Consider the following 20,083-nt stretch of genomic DNA (forward strand, 5'->3'; position numbering starts at 1 on the left):
TTTTTACTACAGTAAAAGTAGAAATTTTCACGAGGTTTTTATTTTCGCGAATTTCACGAGTGGACATAAAATCGCGAAAATAAAAACTCGCGAAAATAACCTTTTGCATTAGGTTTCTATTGTATCAATATCAAAACCGTGAAATTTAATTCTTGCGCAATTGACAAAATCTTCAAAATCGTGAAAATATCTTCTCGCGAAAATATTGACTTTTACAGTATCCTATAAGAAACTTAATCAAATTTAATATTTCCAACTTCCGACTGATTTTGCTTGATCGCATCACATTTGAATTACGTTCTGGCATACCAGAACGAAATTACAACACATTGTCTATGGAGCGGCATGCATAACTTGCAAACGCAAAATCGGAATCAACTGAAATTTTGGGAACAAGCTTTTTTCGTGGATATCTAATGGAAAATGTCATAAAAAGAGGATGCTAGGATCACGAAATACTCCTTTAATATTAAAAACAAAATAGATCAATATTTTATTGATAGCAAATGAATTTGATGAAGGAAATGTCCAATTTCACTCAAGGTTTTGATAAAAAACTGAAAAATGGATGCTTTTGAAAGGTGATGAAGGAGTTTGACTTTGTTATAAAAGGGTTGTAACTTGTAGTGTAATGTGAAAATGATATTATTGTCAGCACTGTGACATAATCTCAGAATTTGAAAGAAATATGTGTTATATATTTTGTAGTATATGTTGTTTTATTTTAAATATGTGCAATGATCAGTTTACATTCATTGTGAGCAAATTTACGTCAGAAAATCAAAATCTCGCGAGATATATATGATGGAAATTGCTGAACTGAAAAGTATATATTTGTTGGAATACAAATGATTTTGAATTGAAAATAAAATCAAAATTATGAAAATCAGTATTTTTAAAATAAACATTATATTGTAAATGGTTAAAACCTAAAGTAAATTTAATTGGCCTACATAGAAAATTCGCTTTATAACTCAACTAAATTTGCCTAAAATGCATTTGGTATCATTTCAACTGTGGAAATCAATGTGTTGTCATTGAGGAGGTCAGAACCAAAGAGTGCCATTTGTTGTCAAAATTGATCAAATTCTTGACTAAGTCAAACAAATTGTGCAATTTTTGGCTCTTGAGTGATGGGCTTCAATGCCAAAATTGTAGTTGAGTGGTGGGCTCTACCGCCCACTGTAGCTACAACCCTGTCAATGGAACTGTGTGTGGTGTCCATATTCATGACTTTTCAATGTTCAATAGCAGTATGTTGTCATATTGGAAAACAATTTTAATTCAAGGGCTTCGCACCAGAACGTATGTTTTGTTAGATTTTTTTTTTCACTTTTCAACTTATCAAAACATAAAACATAAAATTTGGATGTGGCCAGTTGTGGAACCAGGCCTCAATACAAACTCTATCTCAATGAAAATAGTGCATTAATATTATCAACCTTGATACATACACATTGTTGTGCCTTACCATTTTGTGCAATGTGAAAAAGAAAAGAAAAGATGAAATTCACCAAAGATGAGTTTTCATTTTAATCAATATTTCTGAGAAAATTATAGTGCTACAAAGTAATCACACATTACAAAAGTGTCACTGTTTTTCAAAATAATGTTATTTATTTACAAGTACTGTATAGTTGAAGAAGTGTGCTAAATTTACAATAAATATGCTACAATTAAACGTATGTTTCCTTGTGTTTATTGGAGTGTAGACTGATATAGAGGTTGTGTGTGAAATTATTGATTGACTCCAAACAAAGGATTTGAACCGGTGTCCTTCACCGTAATCATGGCGCAGTGCAGCCCATTCAATCAAATGTTGTCACCAAGCTATTTGATCGTAGTGCATTTGTTATGTGTGTGGGCGAACTGTCACGGTAGATTGCAATCATGCTTTTGTTGAATGCATTTGAGTAGTCCGCCATATTTACGGTATGATACGTCATATTATGCACAATCTCTATTGGAATATTGCTTATACTATGATCAGATTGAAATAGATGAGAATTATTTGTTTTTTGTTACTGTGCCAAGTCAATAGATTCACAAAAGTGCGCATCAGTCATGCAATATGAAAATCTCAGATTATGTAGGTGCTACACCCAGCTGTGTGTACACCATTTACAATGTTATGAGTCCTACCTATTACTAGCTGATCTGAGTATAACCGTTACCTTACCAAGTCTTTGTCTTTGTAGCAAGCTATTTTGCTGCTCAATAAAGACTCTGAAAAAGTAACACTTATGTAAATTTCCTTGTGACCAACAGATCAACAAAGCCCTATAAATGTAATACAAATGTACTATTTATTCAAACATCATGTTTTTAAGATATCATGAAAAAAAGGTTTGCTTATATTGCTAGTCCTATTCAACATATTTTCTGGCAATTCAATTTTGGCAAATTTTCAAAATGAGCTCCACAATTGTCAGGCACAGATTGCTATGAATTAAAAGGTCAACGAGTCACATTTCTAACTGTTTTCAAGCTAATAAGCAGGGAGAAATTGAATAGAAAATATTTCTTTTTCATGAGACATTTTTGGCCTGTACATCAGTTTTCCATTTATATTATAACAAAACCTTGTTTCAAAGATAGTTTTGTGATTGAAAAGGCTGACACTTCCCTTCCCAGCTGTAATGAAACCTGAAGAGGAGCAAAAGTAACATCAATGTTTAATGGCAATATATGTGACCTGCTCCCACAGAATGAGCGTAAAGTCCCAAGTTGAGACCTAGCTGCTGTTCTTTGACGCACCCCTGAACAAGCCCCTCTCTGAATGGGGCACACACTTTGCAAACCAGTAGTATGTGAATGGTGCAAATGGGCATTCACAAATGACATACTTGTACAGGTGTGGGTCAAACAAAGAACATCAACTTAACAACAAGAAGGTCTCAAAACTACCAACTTGCGACTTTATGCTCATGTAGCAAGTCACATATATGAGATACATGTAATCAAACATGTTATACCTACAATGTACATCCCAGGGCTCTCCCCGTCAGTCCGAAACACCGTCAATCCGAACCCTCGTCAGTCCGAAAACCTGTTAGGGTTAGGGTATGGGTTAGGGTTAACCCTAATAGGTTTTCAGACTGACAGGGGTTTGGATTGACGGTGTTTCGGACTGATGGGTGTCCCCCCTCCCAGATGAAACTTCATCATTCTCAGTGCAGGTCAAAAACACACTTTGGTGACTCAATGGCATTCATTCATGGTATGTGTGTGTATGATTGCATGTCGTGTGGTGCATGACCAGGGACAGTGATTTGCGTGGAAAAAAATAGCAAATTGCGCGGAACTTTTTTTTCAGTGCAAATCATGTATCCCTGCCCATAGGGAAAAAAATAGCCAATTGCGTGGAAAAAAAGTTCCGCGCAAATCGCCTGTCCCTTTGCATGACTCATACAGTGCATTGAGTGAACTCCTACATATCTCAGGTAATCATAATGCTAATAGGCTTAAGCATTTGTTGAGAGTGGAATTGTGCAAAATAATGCACGCTACCGTGATGTTGAGGCATCTAAACAAGTCCCGCAGAGCAAATGCATTGGACGCATCAACATCTCAGTACAAGTGCACTACTTTGTACAATTTCTCAAGCAACAATACACAGCTTATTTCATATAATACATAAAAATCTGGTGGTTTTGGCTATTTTTATGACAAATTTTTACTAAAAATTTTGGAAAGTATGAGCAAATATAAGTGCATCAACCTGCAATTAAAATGAATCAATCCTACGCGACAAAAACAAAAGCACTGCACATATTGCGGGGTGTGTGCACGTCAGTGTAATTATACACAATTTATACACTCTGGCATTTTTCTGACATTTCACATTTGCACTGATTAGTTCTCAGTCACCATCTAAGAGTGTATGAACAGCAGCTTAACGGAGATACAACTTTCTGCTGCTGAACCATCTACTTGGCTTACCGTGATAGTTTGAAATTTTACAGGAAAGTCATGGTACGGAACACAAAGTCCATGGTTTGGAAGCAAAATTTAATTAAAATTATGTATTTTTCATTCTTGAAACAGAAACATTAAATGCATGTCCTTTTCATGCAGACAAGTACTTGTTGTGTACAACAATAAAACATTTTATAAATATAATTGTCTTGTTCACTTTTGAAGTTATCTGCAGGAATATTAGTCTCTTTAATTCAGTACAAAGAAGTCCATAATTTCCAGTTTCAACACTTTCAATTCCCCAGAATATATATGTTCCTCTCCTTAGTCCATATGGGGGTGACTTATAATACACATTGTTGTGTTGTTTTAGCAAAACAGTACACAGCAGAAACAAGTTTTCCACTGCAAAAATATTTATAATGCTGGTTATGCTGCCCTTGTCAGCCCAAATAATACAAGGTGGCTGTTCAAAGTATTCTTGATTCCTCACTATGAGAAACCACAACGATATGTGATGCGATCAAGCTAAATCAGTCGGAACTCGGAAATATTGATTTTGAGATATAGCCAAACAAAGGAAATATTTCGTTATGTTTTCTGTTGTTTTGGAAACTCTTTAACTGCTCATATCTTTGGTACCGGTTGTTCAATTTCAATGGGGTTTTCTGCAAAATGCAGCTTTGTAAATCCTTCTTACTATCCTGTAAGAAACTGAAAATTTAATATTTCAGAGTTCCGACTCATTTGTAAAAAATGTGTAAAAACTAAGACAATTTGGGTTAAAATGTTGGCCGAAAATTGTGACTTTTAGTGGGTCCAAATTTCTTGAAAAATTGGTAAATTGTTGGGTCCACTGTCAAATTCTCAGCGGCACACAAAATTTTCCAAAAATTCGTAAAAGCTAAGACAATTAAATTTCGCGGTTTTGATATTGATACAATAGAAACCTACTATTAGCAAAAGGTTATTTTCGCGAGTTTTTATTTTCGCGAGATTTTATGTCCACTCGCGAAATTCACGAAAATAAAAACCTCGCGAAAATGTCTACTTTTACAGGTATCAGCAAACGATGCAGAAATAATTGAAGATATGAAAGTAAAACCATAGACGGTACAATTTCAAAAGTTGTAACCCTATTGGTTTGTACTTATCATACATGTAAGCAGTTTTACCGGTAATTGTGCTGACTGTTTGTGCAAATTTGTTACTTGCATTCTTTCAAATACTGACAATTGCAGGGGTCAAAGTACTACCGTAAAAACTCGATAGTTAGCTTACTATCGAGCGCTTTTGAAAACATAAAATTGTACCATAGTTTGGCGCTTTACCAACTGAGCTAATGGGGTTGAGACACAAATTTGTAGGTTTACTTGTCCGTATATAACTATGTGTATCGATGATTTGCTCAAAACCCTTTACACTTTTGTGGATGGGCACTTAATGTTTTTAAAAGCACTCAATAGTAAGCACATATGCTAACTATTGAGTTTTTATGGTATCCGGATTGTGAAGGGAGGGCCATCTGAGCAGATTCTATGAAAACTAGCCCTCTAGTAAAGTAGTTACATGGCTATTTTGTGAACTTTGGAGGTCGATTCACTCTTAGCCTTCATGTACTTTTGAGCCCTTTACAACTTTGTCATAAAAATTTATGCCACTTGTCCATCCTCAATCAACTCTTTGGTTGTCTCTGTCCAGCAGCAGGGTCGCGTGCACTTCCCGATCTCCCCGATCGAGATGACCCGCTTCCTACCCTTGACCCCTTCCTTGCGCTATCAGGCACAGAAGACATTGACCTCGCACTAGATGAACCACTTCCATATGACGACATGCCACTGCTGCTATTACCGGTAGTACCTTTCCTTGAAGACGCAGAAGTAGTCAGTCCAGATGTAGAGTTCATAGGTCCTCTGGATGATGATCCAACGGTGCTCCTACTGGAATCTGGGATCAATGTGAATGTAGTGCTATTGGGGGATTTAGTTCTGACCATACTCTTTAGGACCTGTGCGATAGCGACTGGTGATACATTGTGCTTCAGCAGATCATGAAGTATCCTGTGATGGGAAAAGAAAAAGTCCTTTAAAATGGAATGGTTCATATTAATTGGCCGAGCTATGAGATAATATTGTTGAGTCCAACATTTTACAACTCATAGCGAGACCAATAAATATTGGGCATAAAGCATCCAATTTTATCATTATATTTTGGATCCAAAATTTTCACACACTTGAATTCATCAGAACATAATAATTTCAAATGTCCCCCATCAGCAGTGTAACGTGGGTCATCATATTAGGGGGCACCAACCATAATTGGGGGGGGGGGGACACCGGGGCCTGATTGGGGGCACAAGCCATTTGTCTAAATTGGGATTTTCTAAATTTGGGGGGCACATGCCCCCTATGACGCTACGCCACTGTCCCGCCTCCCACTTGAAAGTTGCCAAGGGGTGTGATTGAGGATCAATATATGAAAAAAACCCTGAAACTACTAGGTTGGTACTATCAAAACAATGGCAAATTGTGAGCTTAGGAGGCAGAGCGACTGGAGCATTACAACTCACTGTGGTCCCAGGCAGTGTCCGAAATAAGGAAAATATGGAGGTTGTCCTGAGGATAACTAAAGCATGATTTCTGCTTGTCCTCAATACATTTTGGTTGTCCCCAAAATGTGCCATACTTTTGGAGGTGAAATATAGTGGTTGTCCAGGGGATAAGTACATAGCTCAATATGGTTGTCCCCAGTGATTTTTGGACAAGAGGACAAGAGGATAAGTGCTTATTTCGAACACTGGTCCCAGGTGCAGGGGCAACACCCCGGTGGGGGTCGAGGGGCAGCACCCCTGAAGCTCCTATTTGAAGGCTCAAGGAGAGCTATTTTGGGCATGGATTTAAAGCATTAATACACATTAATACACATTGCATCAAAAACTCACTTCCCTGAAGCACCAAATGACACTGATGCACCAAATTGTCATTAAAAATAAAAAATAAAAAATAAAAAATAATTGAAAAAGTCTTGTCTATGCCAATGGCACCATACAAACATACCCAGTGGTGTGTGCACAAAGGGGGGGGGGCAGGGGGCACAGGCCCCCCACTTTCGTTGGTAATTTGGGGGATTCGGGGGAAAAACATCAAAATTGGCCCCTCAAAATAGGATTCCTTGGCCTTTTAAAACGTTAAAACCCCAGAGCTTCCGGGGCCGCTGCCCCCAGGGGCTTTGACCCTCTACCCCACCAGGGGCCCTAAGGTGGGCCCCTGGACCCCATCCGTGAGGGGCTTCGCGGCAAGCTGCTCGCAGTGCCGGCGCAACCTGGTCCCCCACTTTCAATGTGCTGCGCATGCCACTGAACATACCTAAACACTGCTGGACTCAGTTGTATGCCTGAGTGTTGTGCGAGTTCATAGAGATCCTTCTCGTCATCAGTCAATGCATCAGACGCCCTCTTCCCTGGTATAGAGTACTTGTGAAGCCCAGTATGTGTCACTTTTGTAGCATTCATCTTCAGTGTGTGGCTGTGTGCTATTTCATTTATTACTCAATTCTGTTGGAAGCAATGATTAAAAATGAAAAGGCAGATTTTAACAAAAATACCCATATGTGCACGCATCACATGTACAAGAGTAGCTAGGCTTTTATTTTACATACTATCAAGGCCTACTATAAAATAGTTTAGGCCTATATATACCCAGGTCAATACCGCGACATGCTTCTTTTAAACAATAAAATTTAAGTCGGCAAATTGTATGGGATTCAGGGGGATTGTCCCGGTGTCGTCACTTAACATTGACCATGTGTACGCATGATCGTTCCCAATTTCGCGAAAAAAGGGGTTATTTTTAAACTATGTTCGCGAAAATTTTAATTTTATGTTCGCGATGTTTAAAAAATAGGGTTGTTTTTGACCACGGTGCACTCGAAATTAAAAAATAGGGTATATTTTTGTGAACCATGATAATGTTGAAATCACATGATGCATCCTATTGGATGTATTTGTATATATTTTTCTGTTATTTTCCTCATTTATATATTAAAAGGACAACAGAGTTCTCCTCAGAAAAGACAATGAATCAGAACAAGTGTTTTTGTGTGTGTTCTTGAAATGTTAAAAAAGGGGTACTTTTGTAAAAGTGTACTTGAAATGCAAAAAATAGGGGTATTTTTAAGGCTAATTTGTACCCGTTTTCGTGTACAATAGGGGTAAAAAATGACGAAAATGTTCTTGAAACCGCGCAAAATAGGGGGGTGTTTTTGACTTAGGGAACGATCATGTGTTACGCCTTTGAATGTTAAGTGACGACACCGGGGGGATTGTATTTTGAGTTACAGTGCAAAATGTGCATTTAAGGTTGTATTCATAGGTACGGTACCTCAAGTATCTCATTTTGCTAGTGCCAGTCACCTTTTGAGCCAATCATTAATCCTATTGTTGAAGAGGATAATAAGCTTCTACCCATTTCTATGGAATTCTAAAAATAGCCCTAATCTTTGTTTGCTTTTGCTAAATCCTGTTAAAGTGATTGTATTATTAGTAGAGTCTGGTAAGCGATGTATTTAGTCCGGCAAGGCCTGCAGAGCTGGCATAGTATTTGCTCACAGGTAACTCAACCCAAACCTCCAAGTGGTGTCGGATGGGTAACGCAAACTTGGGCTCTGGGGAACAGGCTTGGATGCGAGGAAGTCAAGCTAGCGGAGGATCATGTAAAGTTTTGACCCCGTTCTAGCCCTTCCTCGGCTGACTCAGCCTGGTGTGGCTCTGAAGAGATACCGTTTGGCTTTTTACCACGCCTGCAAAGAAATAAATTTGGATTCATCGAACGAGTATACACATAGACCAGCCCTAGAATTAAGGATCTGAAGGGGCACGGCAACTTTTTTAGGGCAAGTTGATAATTGCCTTGGATTTTCACTGAAAAGGCAAGGCAGCACAGCAGTTTGTAATATTTCAAGAGGGCATCATGGCAACTGTTGAAAATTTGAGAAGGGCACCAAGGCAATTTCTCAAAAGTGAAGAAAACACACACAAACATAGATAGATGATTTTATAATGAAGGGGCAGGGCTGGGGCACCGACGGCAACTTCATTAGTTAGAGGGCACGGCAAGTGACTGCCTTGGGTAAAGGACATATTTTGAGGGCATTGCGGCAGTGGGGTTGGGCACCCACGGCAAAATGCCATGGGTTAATTCGAGGGCTGCACATAGAGCGAGAGACATACAACGTGGCATAAAGAAGATAGGAAATAACTAAGATGCAGTGAACCATACAACGTTTTGTGACTGAATGAAGATATACAGGTGCAATTTTACAAAGGACTGAGTACTGGGCGCAAATAACCACAGTAGTTGAAAGCGCCATACAAATCTACAAAAAACAAAAAAACAAAAAACAATGTATGCGATGTATTCCAATTCCAACCATCGGATCAAATCTTCAAGAATGCATTTATGATGTATGACGTATTCTGAAGTGTTGCGACAAACTTAACCGGATATAAACACTATTGGCGCGGAAATTTAACCATGTGTTTACACGAGAGAACTTTGGTTAAATATCGATGTCCCTGGCTTGCTAATTAAGACATGACACTGAAAATGACAGGGTAACACTGAAAATCATCAGAACAAAAGAAATTGTTATACAGAAATTGTTTTCAGTGGTATTTCAGTGTGTATTTCAGTGTATTTTTCAGTGGTATTATATCAAGTGGCTATTGTCTGCTACTGTATAATGAGCAATGATCCAGGGCACTAATTTCCATAACAATAGAACTGGCCAGCTCATTTCAGTGTGATTAAATCCATTTCAGTGGGATTAAATAAATGTCAGTGGGATTCAACACCCTTAGACAAGAAATAGCAGGTTTTCCACCCTATTTTCAAGCTGCCATCTATAACTATGATGGAGTTGAGTATCAAAGCTGAATTTTTGTTTCTGGGTAGGCCTCATTAAGTATGTTGCCCTGTAAATTTCAATTCATGTTTTAACTGTCCACAAGGTCAACCATTGGTTAGAAAGAGGGGGGGGGGGGGTCTCCGGCAAATTTTCACCCAAACTTACTCAACTTTGGATGCCGCCTATTCCTCCATCAATGGTTTGATTAGCTCAAACTTGCTTGTGGACTCACATGTACCAATAGACAATGCATCTGTGACATTTTAAAAGTCATATGATCACATATTTTTGGCACCAGGGGACCTCCAAAATGACAAAATCACACTTGTGGTTGAATAAATTACCAACTTTGAGTGCTCATACATTTGTAACTTAAAAAGGAAACCAGATATCTGAAATTTAGAGCCAGATTCTGAAAAGGGGTCCAAGCCAAACTTCAAGGGACCATTTCTTGAAAACGACATGGACTACAAAACCAAATTTTGTGTGTGTTCACTGTGCCCACTAAAGATTATTCTGATGGAATTTCATCAAAATCTGAGCGGGTCACCTGGGAACTTTTCAGAAAATTGGTTGATTTGACATGGAATGACTCTGAAGTCAAATGATATAATCATTTTAAATCTTATGATATACTTTCTAAATAATGAAATAAAACTAAATTCACCGGGGCCGACTTTACGACCGATTATATTGTGGTGGACAGCCACATATTATTTGCCTAGCTGTCATATTCCAATTTGTTTGATCTCGGATGTGAAGCAGCCATAGGCCTTTAAGTATCATATTCTTGGGAGCGGAAAGACACCAAATTGGTGTTTTATGAGCTTTGACATTCTTTTGTGGTGAGTGACATGGTCTATCAATTCACGCCGAGTGTCCTTGACAAGCTTGACTATGAAATGGTGCTTCAGTGGTTATGAAAGAATTAAAAAGATAACCTCTCTGCCCCCAAAATCCCAAGCTATTCGCTACTTGCACGGTTCCGCCATTATCAGACATGCCAACTTTGAAATCCAGATTTCCGTACTCAGAAGAACAAAAATCCATATTTTGCACCCTAAAACCGTATTTTTTTAAATATGTACCTTTTGCATACCTGCCAACTCCATAAACTCCAAAAGTAGAACACATAATTGAGAGGGAGCACTTGTGCGACCGAGCACATAACGGCCCGGGTCCAGGGGCCCACTTTACAAATTTGCAATCAAATTTGGCAATACCAAAGAACCATTCCATCAAAGTAATAAATCAATACAGAAAGATGCTTCCTTTACGAGTTATCACTCATTGAAAGTGCTACTTTGCTATACTTTACATGGAAAGCGGCCATCTTAAAGTCGTCATATTTCCTTAATTACATAACTGATCAAGCTGAATTCGGATATATGATGCACAGTTAAAATTAATTTTAAAAGATTTGGTGACCTCAGTCGACCTTTGACCTTGTATGTGACCTTTGACCTTACAAAATTGGATAAAGTATGTAGACCAAACAAATTGGGTTTTGTTACTTCTAATGTTGTTAGAAGCATGCTTTGTTAAAACTTTCAAGTTCAGAAAATCATTGATCATCATCATCTGAATCTGAATAAACAAAGTGGGAAAGCATCTTGTAGGCCTATACATATTTCTTTAATGTGCATGCATGGTGCGAAAGTCGGAAGTAAAAGGAGGTCCGAAACCTTCTTGTAGGTTTATTCTTTTGCACCAATAGAGCTAAATAGTTAACTAAATACCTTCAGAAGACATAGCATTAGGTGGTTAATAAAAAATATTAATGTGCATGAAAAATCTGCAAGTGGGAAGAAAATTATTTTTCGGAAAGCATCTTGTAGGCCTATTAAATATTTCTTTAATGTGCATGCATGGTGCGAAAGTCGGAAGTAAAAGGAGGTTGGAAACCTTCTTTTATGCCTATTCTTTTGCACCAATAGAGCTAAATAGTTAACTAAATACCTTCAGAAGACATAGCATTAGGTGGTTAATAAAAAACATTAATGTGCATGAAAAATCTGCAAGTGGGAAGAAAATTATTTTTCGGAAAGCATCTTGTAGGCCTATTAAATATTTCTTTAATGTGCATGCATGGTGCGAAAGTCGGAAGTAAAAGGAGGTCGGAAACCTTCTTTTATGCTTATTCTTTGCACCAATAGAGCTAAATAGTTAACTAAATACCTTCAGAAGACATAGCATTAGGTGGTTAATAAAAAACATTAATGTGCATGAAAAATCTGCAAGTGGGAAGAAAATTATTTCGGAAAGCATCTTGTAGGCCTATTAAATATTTCTTTAATGTGCATGCATGGTGCGAGAGTCGGAAGTAAAAGGAGGTCGGAAACCTTCTTTTATGCTTATTCTTTTGCACCAAAAGAGCTAAATAGTTAACTAAATACCTTCAGAAGACCTAGCATTAGGTGGATAATAAAAAACATTAATGTGCATGAAAAATCTGCAAGTCGGAAGAAAATTATTTCGGAAAGCATCTTGTTGGCCTATTAAATAATAATTTGTTAATGTGCATGCATCACCGAAAGTCGAGAGAAAAACGATGTAGGCAACCACTTTAACAGACCAAGAAAGTGGTCAAATGATACCAGTAATTCAGTCGGTAGTCTAATCTTGCAGCTGTTTATCTTTTTAAGACACAACATTTTATTATTTTGGTCAAAATTCTGGAATACCGTATTTTTTGGGGGGTGACCGTACTACCGTATTTATCACGTTTTACCGTACAAAATACGGTGAAACCGTACTAGTTGGCATGTCTGCATTATGCACTATGTGCGGGGAGAGCCTCGAACTGGCAGCATACATGAAAGGAAGAATTATGTAACCTTACACAGAACGTTATGACTAGTTCAATTCCCATTCATGTATGCTGCCAGTTCGAGGCTCTCCCGCATTTATAGTGCATAATGGCGGAACGTGCAAGTAGCGAATTGTCTGCCCGGGGGCCACTCAAATATGACAGTGTATGCATGCATGACCACATTTTTTTAAGGGGGTAACTACACCCCTGGCCAATTTTGTGCCTATTTTTGCATTTTTCTCAAAAATTATAGCGCATTGGTGACAAGTAAGATATGTGACGTGTCATGTCAAAAGGAGACACTTTTGGGCAGGATCAGAACGGAGAAATAGCCAAAAATCTGCCCCGGGGTGATTTTTTCACAATTTGGGTTTGTTGCGAATTTGTGATGTTATTAATGTTTACAATATTTTCTGATAGTTTCAGACCGGAATATAACTGGCATTTTGTATTTTTTTAGATATATTTCAAGGTAATTCCTATTCTCAACATTGTCAATAATATTTTTAAAGGCCGATATCTCAATTTCCAATTTTATAATACCATAACTTACGAACTCAATATCTTCGCTTAGGAATGTCCGATTTCATTGGAGAACACAGTGTTGTGGAGCAAAATATCTCTATATTTAAGATATGTAAAAATCTCAAAATTGATAACCTGCCCAAAAGTGTCTCCTTTTGACATGACACGTCACATATGTATATGGGGCAAGGACTACAACTATTGCACTGAAATTTCAGCAACTCAAGGCAAGTACGGTAGTTATTGATTTATTGATCAAATATTGGTTTTCCCTCATTTTTGACTGTAACTCCACAACTGTTGTCTGTGCTGAAATAAAATTTCCAGTGCAGTAATTGTAGTCCTTGCCCTGATAATATACATATCTTACTTGTCACCAATGCGCTATCATTTTTGAGAAAAATGCAAAAATAGGCACAAAATTGGGCAGGGGTGTACATGTAGTACGGTACCCTTTACAAGTTTTCCTCTGTGAGCAAAATGACCCCCTAATCAAGTTTTAGCGCGCTTTCCCCCAAAATTTGACCCCCTAAACAAGTTTTTGTCTAATTTTGACCGCCTAAACAAGTTTTTGTCTAATTTTGACCCCCTGAACAAGTTTTTGTATAAATTTGACCCACTATACAAGTTTTGATGGATTTTTTTTGGACTAACATGAAATTGAACAAGTCTCTCTCGGATATGACCCCAGGGGGTATACCATACGTACCACTTTATACATCATACTTGGCAGTGGGGTTTGACCCCCACCCTTTTTATTTTACCCCCACCCTTTTTATTGAGGCACCCTTAATATTGAAAATTCCTGACCCACACGCTTTTTACTGAGGCACCCTTTATACTGAAAATTCCTGACCCCCACCACTTTTTGCTTTTTCCCCTATTTGTATACATTGATGAAGTCACATGCAATTTGGTTCGAAGTAAATTAAGTATGCCGAATTCTGCACCTATCATCACACGATAATCTAGTGGATGTAAACATGCATCAAATGGAATTTTATCTTGTGATATGGTTTGCTGGCAGTGGTTTGGCACTTATTCTTGTGGTTTGGCACTTATTCTTGGAAACTAGGATGATTTTATCATTCAATGAAAATATATTTTAAGCTGGCACTCCCACCCTTTTTTATTTTACTCCCACCCTTTATATCAATCCACCCTTTTTACCAACAAAGTTTAAACCCCCACCCTTTTAAGGATTTTCCAAATTTCCAAGTGGCACCCTTTAAAAAGGGTGCCCTGCCAACAGTGACATATCATATAAATAATGACACAATGAATTCAGAGTGTATGAGGCCTTCAGATTCATAGCTTGTTACGTGAATCTGATTGGATTCCCCTATCCATGATTAAATCACAATTATCACATACAACAAGTAACACGTCATGAAATATTTGCATTTAACATTAACACCGTGACACTCTAGGTTTGGAGTATACTGTAAACATTTCTACGAACGGGGAATTCCGGCGAGTGAATAAACTTTCCGGAATCGGAGTGTCAGCAGATTTGAAAAGCGGATTAAAATGGTAAATGCGTTACAAACAATTTTACCCCTTTTCATGAAAATCAAGTGTTTTTACGTTTTACCCCCTGGGTGCGCGCATGTACCCAATATGGCGTAGTTTTCGATCTCTCTTGCAATAAATGTGTCTTTTATTGTGCTACTGAGTTTGTCCACCGTCTCAATTGCCACCAACCGTGTCTTGACTAAGTGACTATTATCCTCTGGATTGAACCTACTTGTGTGACAAAATTCACATTAGATCACTTCATTCCCGACACTGTTGCCAAAGCAAGTTTCACAGCCTGCCGAATTTGACAACCCTGGCGTGCATGTTGGCTTTGTCCAGCATTCAACTACTGTGTATATGTACTACTTACGTAAGATCTACTAGCCTGGAGTCAACAGGTAGGACTAAACCATTTTGTTGTTATGTGAGATGTATCCCGAGTTACCAACCCTCATCCATCCATCCTCCATCCTTCAATGTTTACCTTCCTTCCTTGACTCCATTCCTACATGTACTACGTTTGTACCCGCTGTTGTTGTTGTTGAGTTGCCGTGGTTACCGATCCTCACATCCTCCATCCTTCTCAACTCATACCTCTTGTTGTTGACTGAATGCATGCCATGTTATATCATATAGTACTGACGATGAACTTGAAGTGAACTGTTATAGTAATTAGTTTGTAGCTGTAGACTAAGACCTTACCTCTAGACTAAGATGAATTCTGATATCTATGTTATGTGAGATGTATCCTGAGTTACCAATCCTCATCCATCCACCCTCCATCCTTCAATGTTTACCTTCCTTTCCTCAACTTCATTCCTACGCACATACCCGCTGTTGATGTTGTTGTTGAGTTAATTACCGTGGTTACCAATCATAGCTGTATTACTTTGCATGCCATGTTATGTTGTAGTAATTAGCGATAGTGGTATATACAAGAACTTGAACAGTATTACAACATTTGAAGTAAACCATGATTTGTAGAGACTAAGATGAATTCTGATATCTATCATCCATGGGCTAGTACCGTACTAAGAAGTACATGTAGTAGTAAGTAAACCATGTTACGGCCTTTGCAACATTATTACGACAGGAAGCGGCATGGATACATACCATCCTTCATGTTTCGAGCTACCCTTTCAATCATACTGGCTTTTCTGCTGGTTATCCATGCAATTGGCCATGTGGAACCAAACCCAGGACCAAGGCGCCTTCCAAGATTCCCCTGTGGTGAATGTGGTAAAGCCTGCACTGACTACAACTTTAGGTGCTAAAGCCAGCATCCTGTGCGAAGAGTGTAATATGTGGTTCCACGTTGATTGTATTAGCATGAGTGATGATGTGTTCTCATCTCTATTAAGATCAGACATTCCATGGGAATGCACCAAATGTGGCTTTCCAAACATATCTGCCAGCCTATTTGACTCCATCATTGTGGATAGCTCGTCAGATTTGGAAATCTCCCACAGCAGCAAGCGTAGCTCTACATCCAGCTGTAGCTCATTTGATCCCAGCTCGCCCAATGCTCAGTCGTCTCCATACAAGTTACCACACCATTCCACGAGATGTGCTTCAAACCTTCGCACTTTAAACATCAACTTTCAAAGCATCTTCAAAAAGAAGGAGGTTTTCTGGGAGTTACTTGACGCTACCAAACCTGACATAGTTTTTGGTAGTGAGACATGGCTGAAGCCCGACAAACACAATGGTGAGATTTTCCCGCCAGACTATAACGTCTTCAGGAAAGACAGGAATGATGGCTGGGGTGGTGTGCTCCTTGCTATTCATACTAGCCTTGTCAGTCACCAGCTTGACATTAAACCTGATGCTGAGATTGTAGCAGCCAAAATTATCAATGGCAAACAAAGCATCATCCTTGGAGCCCTGTATCGTCCACCAAGTACCAAACAAGACTACATGGAAGCTCTTAACAAAGCAATTGAGGATATTTGCCTCTCCAACCCTAATACAGCTGTGTGGATTGCTGGTGATGCTAACTTGCCAGACATAGACTGGCCTACTGACCAAGTCATCGGCCATCAATATCCGAAAGCCTTAAATGAGTCCTTTCTACGTATACAGTTAATTGCTCGTGTAGGACTGGAACAACTGGTGGATTTCCCGACTCGCCTAGATAGCATTCTTGATATTGTTGTGACTAATAGGCCATCATTAGTCAATCGGTGTGAGGGACTACCAGGTGTCAGCGATCATGACATTGTATACTTGGATATGAATGTTCAAGCGGCACGCCAGAAACCTGTGAAACATAAGATATTCTTATGGAAGCGTGCAGACTTTGATGCTATAAGATCTGAAACTAAGCTCTGGGCCGAAGACTTCATATCTACCCACTCCACTGATACTCCTGTCAGTGTCTTGTTTGCTGGACTCACGCTGTTCTCTGATATGTTCTATTTTGATTTATTGTGTAATTTACTTATCTTGCTTATGTATAATATGCTTGCCTTTGTGGTAGGCCTGTGTCTTTTATATGATTGCCATTATGTCTTTTACTTTTGTATATATATTTTATATGCTTGCCAATATTGTTATCATTGTTGTAGCTTAAGATAGTACTTTTAAGATATTTTATATTTGTAGTTTAGTATATCATTGTAAGGCGCCTTGAGGTCAGTTCTGGCATAAGGCGCCCCATAAATGCGTTATTATTATTATTATTATTATCTTAGCTGAGAAGATCCAAGGCTTCCTGGAGAAGACACTGGAGGAAAGTATACCATCTAAACTCTCCAGCTCTAGATTCAACCAACCATGGTTTAGTACTGCCACCAAAAGAGCCTGCCGTCGAAAAGCTCGTGCCTTCAAGAAAGCTCGCAAAACCAACAAGCAGAGAGACTGGCTCAGGTACAGACGTTTGAAGAAGGAGTCACAGACAGTGTGCCGTCAGACTTACAGCAACTACCTTACCAACATTATATGCAGTGACCCAGGAAACAACAAGAGACTGGGAGCCCTGATCAAAGCCAGGCGCTGTGATCAGGCTGGTGTGGCACCTCTCAAAGAAGGCAACCTTCTGCACAGCGACCCGCTAACCAAAGCCGGCATCTTGAACCGCCAGTTCTCATCAGTCTTCACCAATGATGTAACCACTGTGCTTCCTGACCTACCACCTGGTCTCCATCCTCCAATGAGTGACATAGAAGTGAACTGCTCTGGTGTCATTAAGCTCTTAAGGAATCTGAAGGCCCATAAGGCAACTGGTCCGGATGGTGTCCCAGCCATGCTGCTGAAACAGATAGCTGAAGAAATTGCACCAGCCATCACGCTTCTCTTCCAAGCTTCACTGGACCAGGGTTCTGTCCCACCTGCATGGAAGAAGGCACTTGTTGTTCCAGTGTTCAAGAAGGGCTGTAGGTCATTAGCGTCCAACTATAGACCGATCTCGCTAACAGCCATACTATGCAAGTTATGCGAACACATAGTTCACTGTGCTGTGATCAAACATCTCAACATCAACAACATCTTAACTGACTCACAGCACGGCTTCCGCAAGCGACGATCATGCGACTCTCAACTTATTGTCACAATCCAGGACCTGGCCAAGGGATTAGAGGAGAAAACACAAACTGACCTCATCCTGCTGGACTTTGCGAAGGCCTTTGACAAGGTATCACACCGTCTACTTGTCCATAAGGCCAACCACTATGGGATTCGTGGCAGCACTTTACTCTGGATCCAGGATTTCCTCAGTGGACGCACCCAACAAGTAGTAGTCGACGGCAAAACTAGCAGTCCTACCAAAGTCACCTCAGGCGTGCCCCAAGGCAGTGTACTAGGGCCTTTGCTCTTCCTGGTCTATATTAATGACCTCCCAGCCTGCGTCAAGAACTCAACAACCCGCCTCTTCGCAGATGACTGTGCTCTCTACAAGCAAATAAAATCTGCCAGAGATGCCACTCTCCTCCAAGAAGACCTGGATGCTCTGCAGAGGTGGGAATCAACCTGGCTTATGAAATTCCACCCTTCTAAGTGTAAGGTTGTTAGGGTCACCAACAAGCGCAAACCAACCTGTGCCACATACTCCATCCGTGGTGAGAGCTTGGAGGTCGTGCCGTCTTCAAAGTACCTGGGACTGACCATTGACTCCAAGCTCTCTTTCAACGAACACGCTGATGTTACCTGCAAGAAGGCCAATTCAACCAGGGCCTTCTTGAGCCGCAATTTTCACCACTGCAGCAGGAGGATTAAAGAAGCCACCTATATGACATATGTTCGACCGATTGTGGAGTACGCTGCTGCAGCCTGGGACCCCCACACCCAGCGTAACATCAAAAAGATAGAGCAGGTCCAGCGCAGCAGCGCCCGCTATGTCACTGGCAGCTACGATCGCCACACAAGTGTAACATCCCTGCTCAAGGACCTTCAGTGGCCGTCACTTGAAAACAGGCGACTTCAGTACAGATTATCCATGTTATATCGCATCAGGTTCAACTTGGTAGACATCGACTGGAAAGACTACCTCCAAGAAGCGAAATCACGCACCAGAGGTCACAACTCCAGGTTCTGGTTGCCTTACTGTAGCACGCAACAGTTTGCCTCATCCTTCTTCCAACGCTCAAGCCGAGACTGGAATAAACTAGAAAAGGATCCAGCAGACTTCAGATCTCTTGATGCCTTCAAGTTGGCATTAAGGGACTCCACCAAGTAGCCAGCATCCAATTATTTTTATCGCACATCACTGTACATATTGAATTGCACCTGATTTTGCTGACTACTCTTTGATTGAGCTACTAGCGCGTGCACCCATCCGCAGTACAAAATGAGTACGATATTATTCAGGATTCTGAAGTTGGTACAACTAAGGAAGAAGAAGAAGAAGAAGTTACGCGTCACATGCGTAACGTGCTCAACCATGAAAAAACACCCCTTTTCACACGTTTTTTTGGTCACACATGCTTACATCATGATATTTGAGGGCCCCCCCCCCCCCCTCTCCCGGATTGTCTGAAACTGCTCCTCGCCTCGGAGGATGTATCATTAAGAACTCAGTCTTCAAATGATAGCCACGACCAATAGATAAATGACTGACTATCATTGAAGACCGAGTTCCACAGTCTAGATGTGAAGCTAATCGGTGAGCAAATTGGTCATGTTCGTAGACATGGTACTGGTAGACGTAGATATTTCTCGAGCAAATTTAAGCTTACCGTATCTCTGTCCGACCTATCTTTCAATCCTGAACATGATCGTGCTGCTCAGTGAGTGCTCATGCATGTTTTATAATTTATTAATAGAAATAGGACTGTGGATATAGTTTAAACACTTACATACTACGTATTTAAGCATGTTAAAGTTTGTTTTCCTCGTTTGTTTTTTTCTTGTTCAAGCTTCTCTCTTCACTCTCAGAGTCAATGCACAAATTTGAGCACACAAAAAAAATTA

The 20,083-nt window shown here is 39.6% G+C and overlaps 2 protein-coding genes across 2 annotated transcripts; one reads left to right on the plus strand and one right to left on the minus strand.

Annotated features, from left to right (window-relative positions):
• Positions 1-4,910: 4,910 nt before the first annotated feature.
• On the minus strand, positions 4,911-20,048 carry LOC140163974 (uncharacterized). The gene is made up of 3 exons (XM_072187264.1): positions 19,969-20,048; positions 7,284-7,471; positions 4,911-5,978 (listed from the first exon to the last, which is right to left on the minus strand). Exons 2-3 carry the CDS (start codon positions 7,427-7,429, stop codon positions 5,594-5,596), a joined length of 531 nt encoding a protein of 176 aa, XP_072043365.1. The 5' UTR covers positions 7,430-7,471; positions 19,969-20,048; the 3' UTR covers positions 4,911-5,593.
• On the plus strand, positions 15,860-19,451 carry LOC140164125 (uncharacterized). Its single transcript, XM_072187369.1, has 2 exons — positions 15,860-17,108; positions 17,371-19,451. The coding sequence occupies exons 1-2, from the start codon at positions 15,860-15,862 to the stop codon at positions 19,347-19,349; spliced, it is 3,228 nt and encodes a 1,075-aa protein (XP_072043470.1). The 3' UTR covers positions 19,350-19,451.
• Positions 20,049-20,083: the final 35 nt, after the last annotated feature.

Source organism: Amphiura filiformis, chromosome 11 (assembly GCF_039555335.1).
Source record: "Amphiura filiformis chromosome 11, Afil_fr2py, whole genome shotgun sequence".
NCBI classification, from domain to species: domain Eukaryota; kingdom Metazoa; phylum Echinodermata; class Ophiuroidea; order Amphilepidida; family Amphiuridae; genus Amphiura; species Amphiura filiformis.

Coding starts and splice junctions, on each gene's coding strand:
- LOC140163974 (XM_072187264.1), bottom strand. CDS start 7,429: ATGAATGCTACAAAAGTGACACATACTGGGCTTCACAAGTACTCTATA. Junction 5,979..7,283: donor CTGAGTCCAGCAGTGTTTAG/GTATGTTCAGTG, acceptor TTCCCATCACAG/GATACTTCATGATCTGCTGA.
- LOC140164125 (XM_072187369.1), top strand. CDS start 15,860: ATGTGGAACCAAACCCAGGACCAAGGCGCCTTCCAAGATTCCCCTGTG. Junction 17,109..17,370: donor GTTCTATTTTGATTTATTGT/GTAATTTACTTA, acceptor TTATTATCTTAG/CTGAGAAGATCCAAGGCTTC.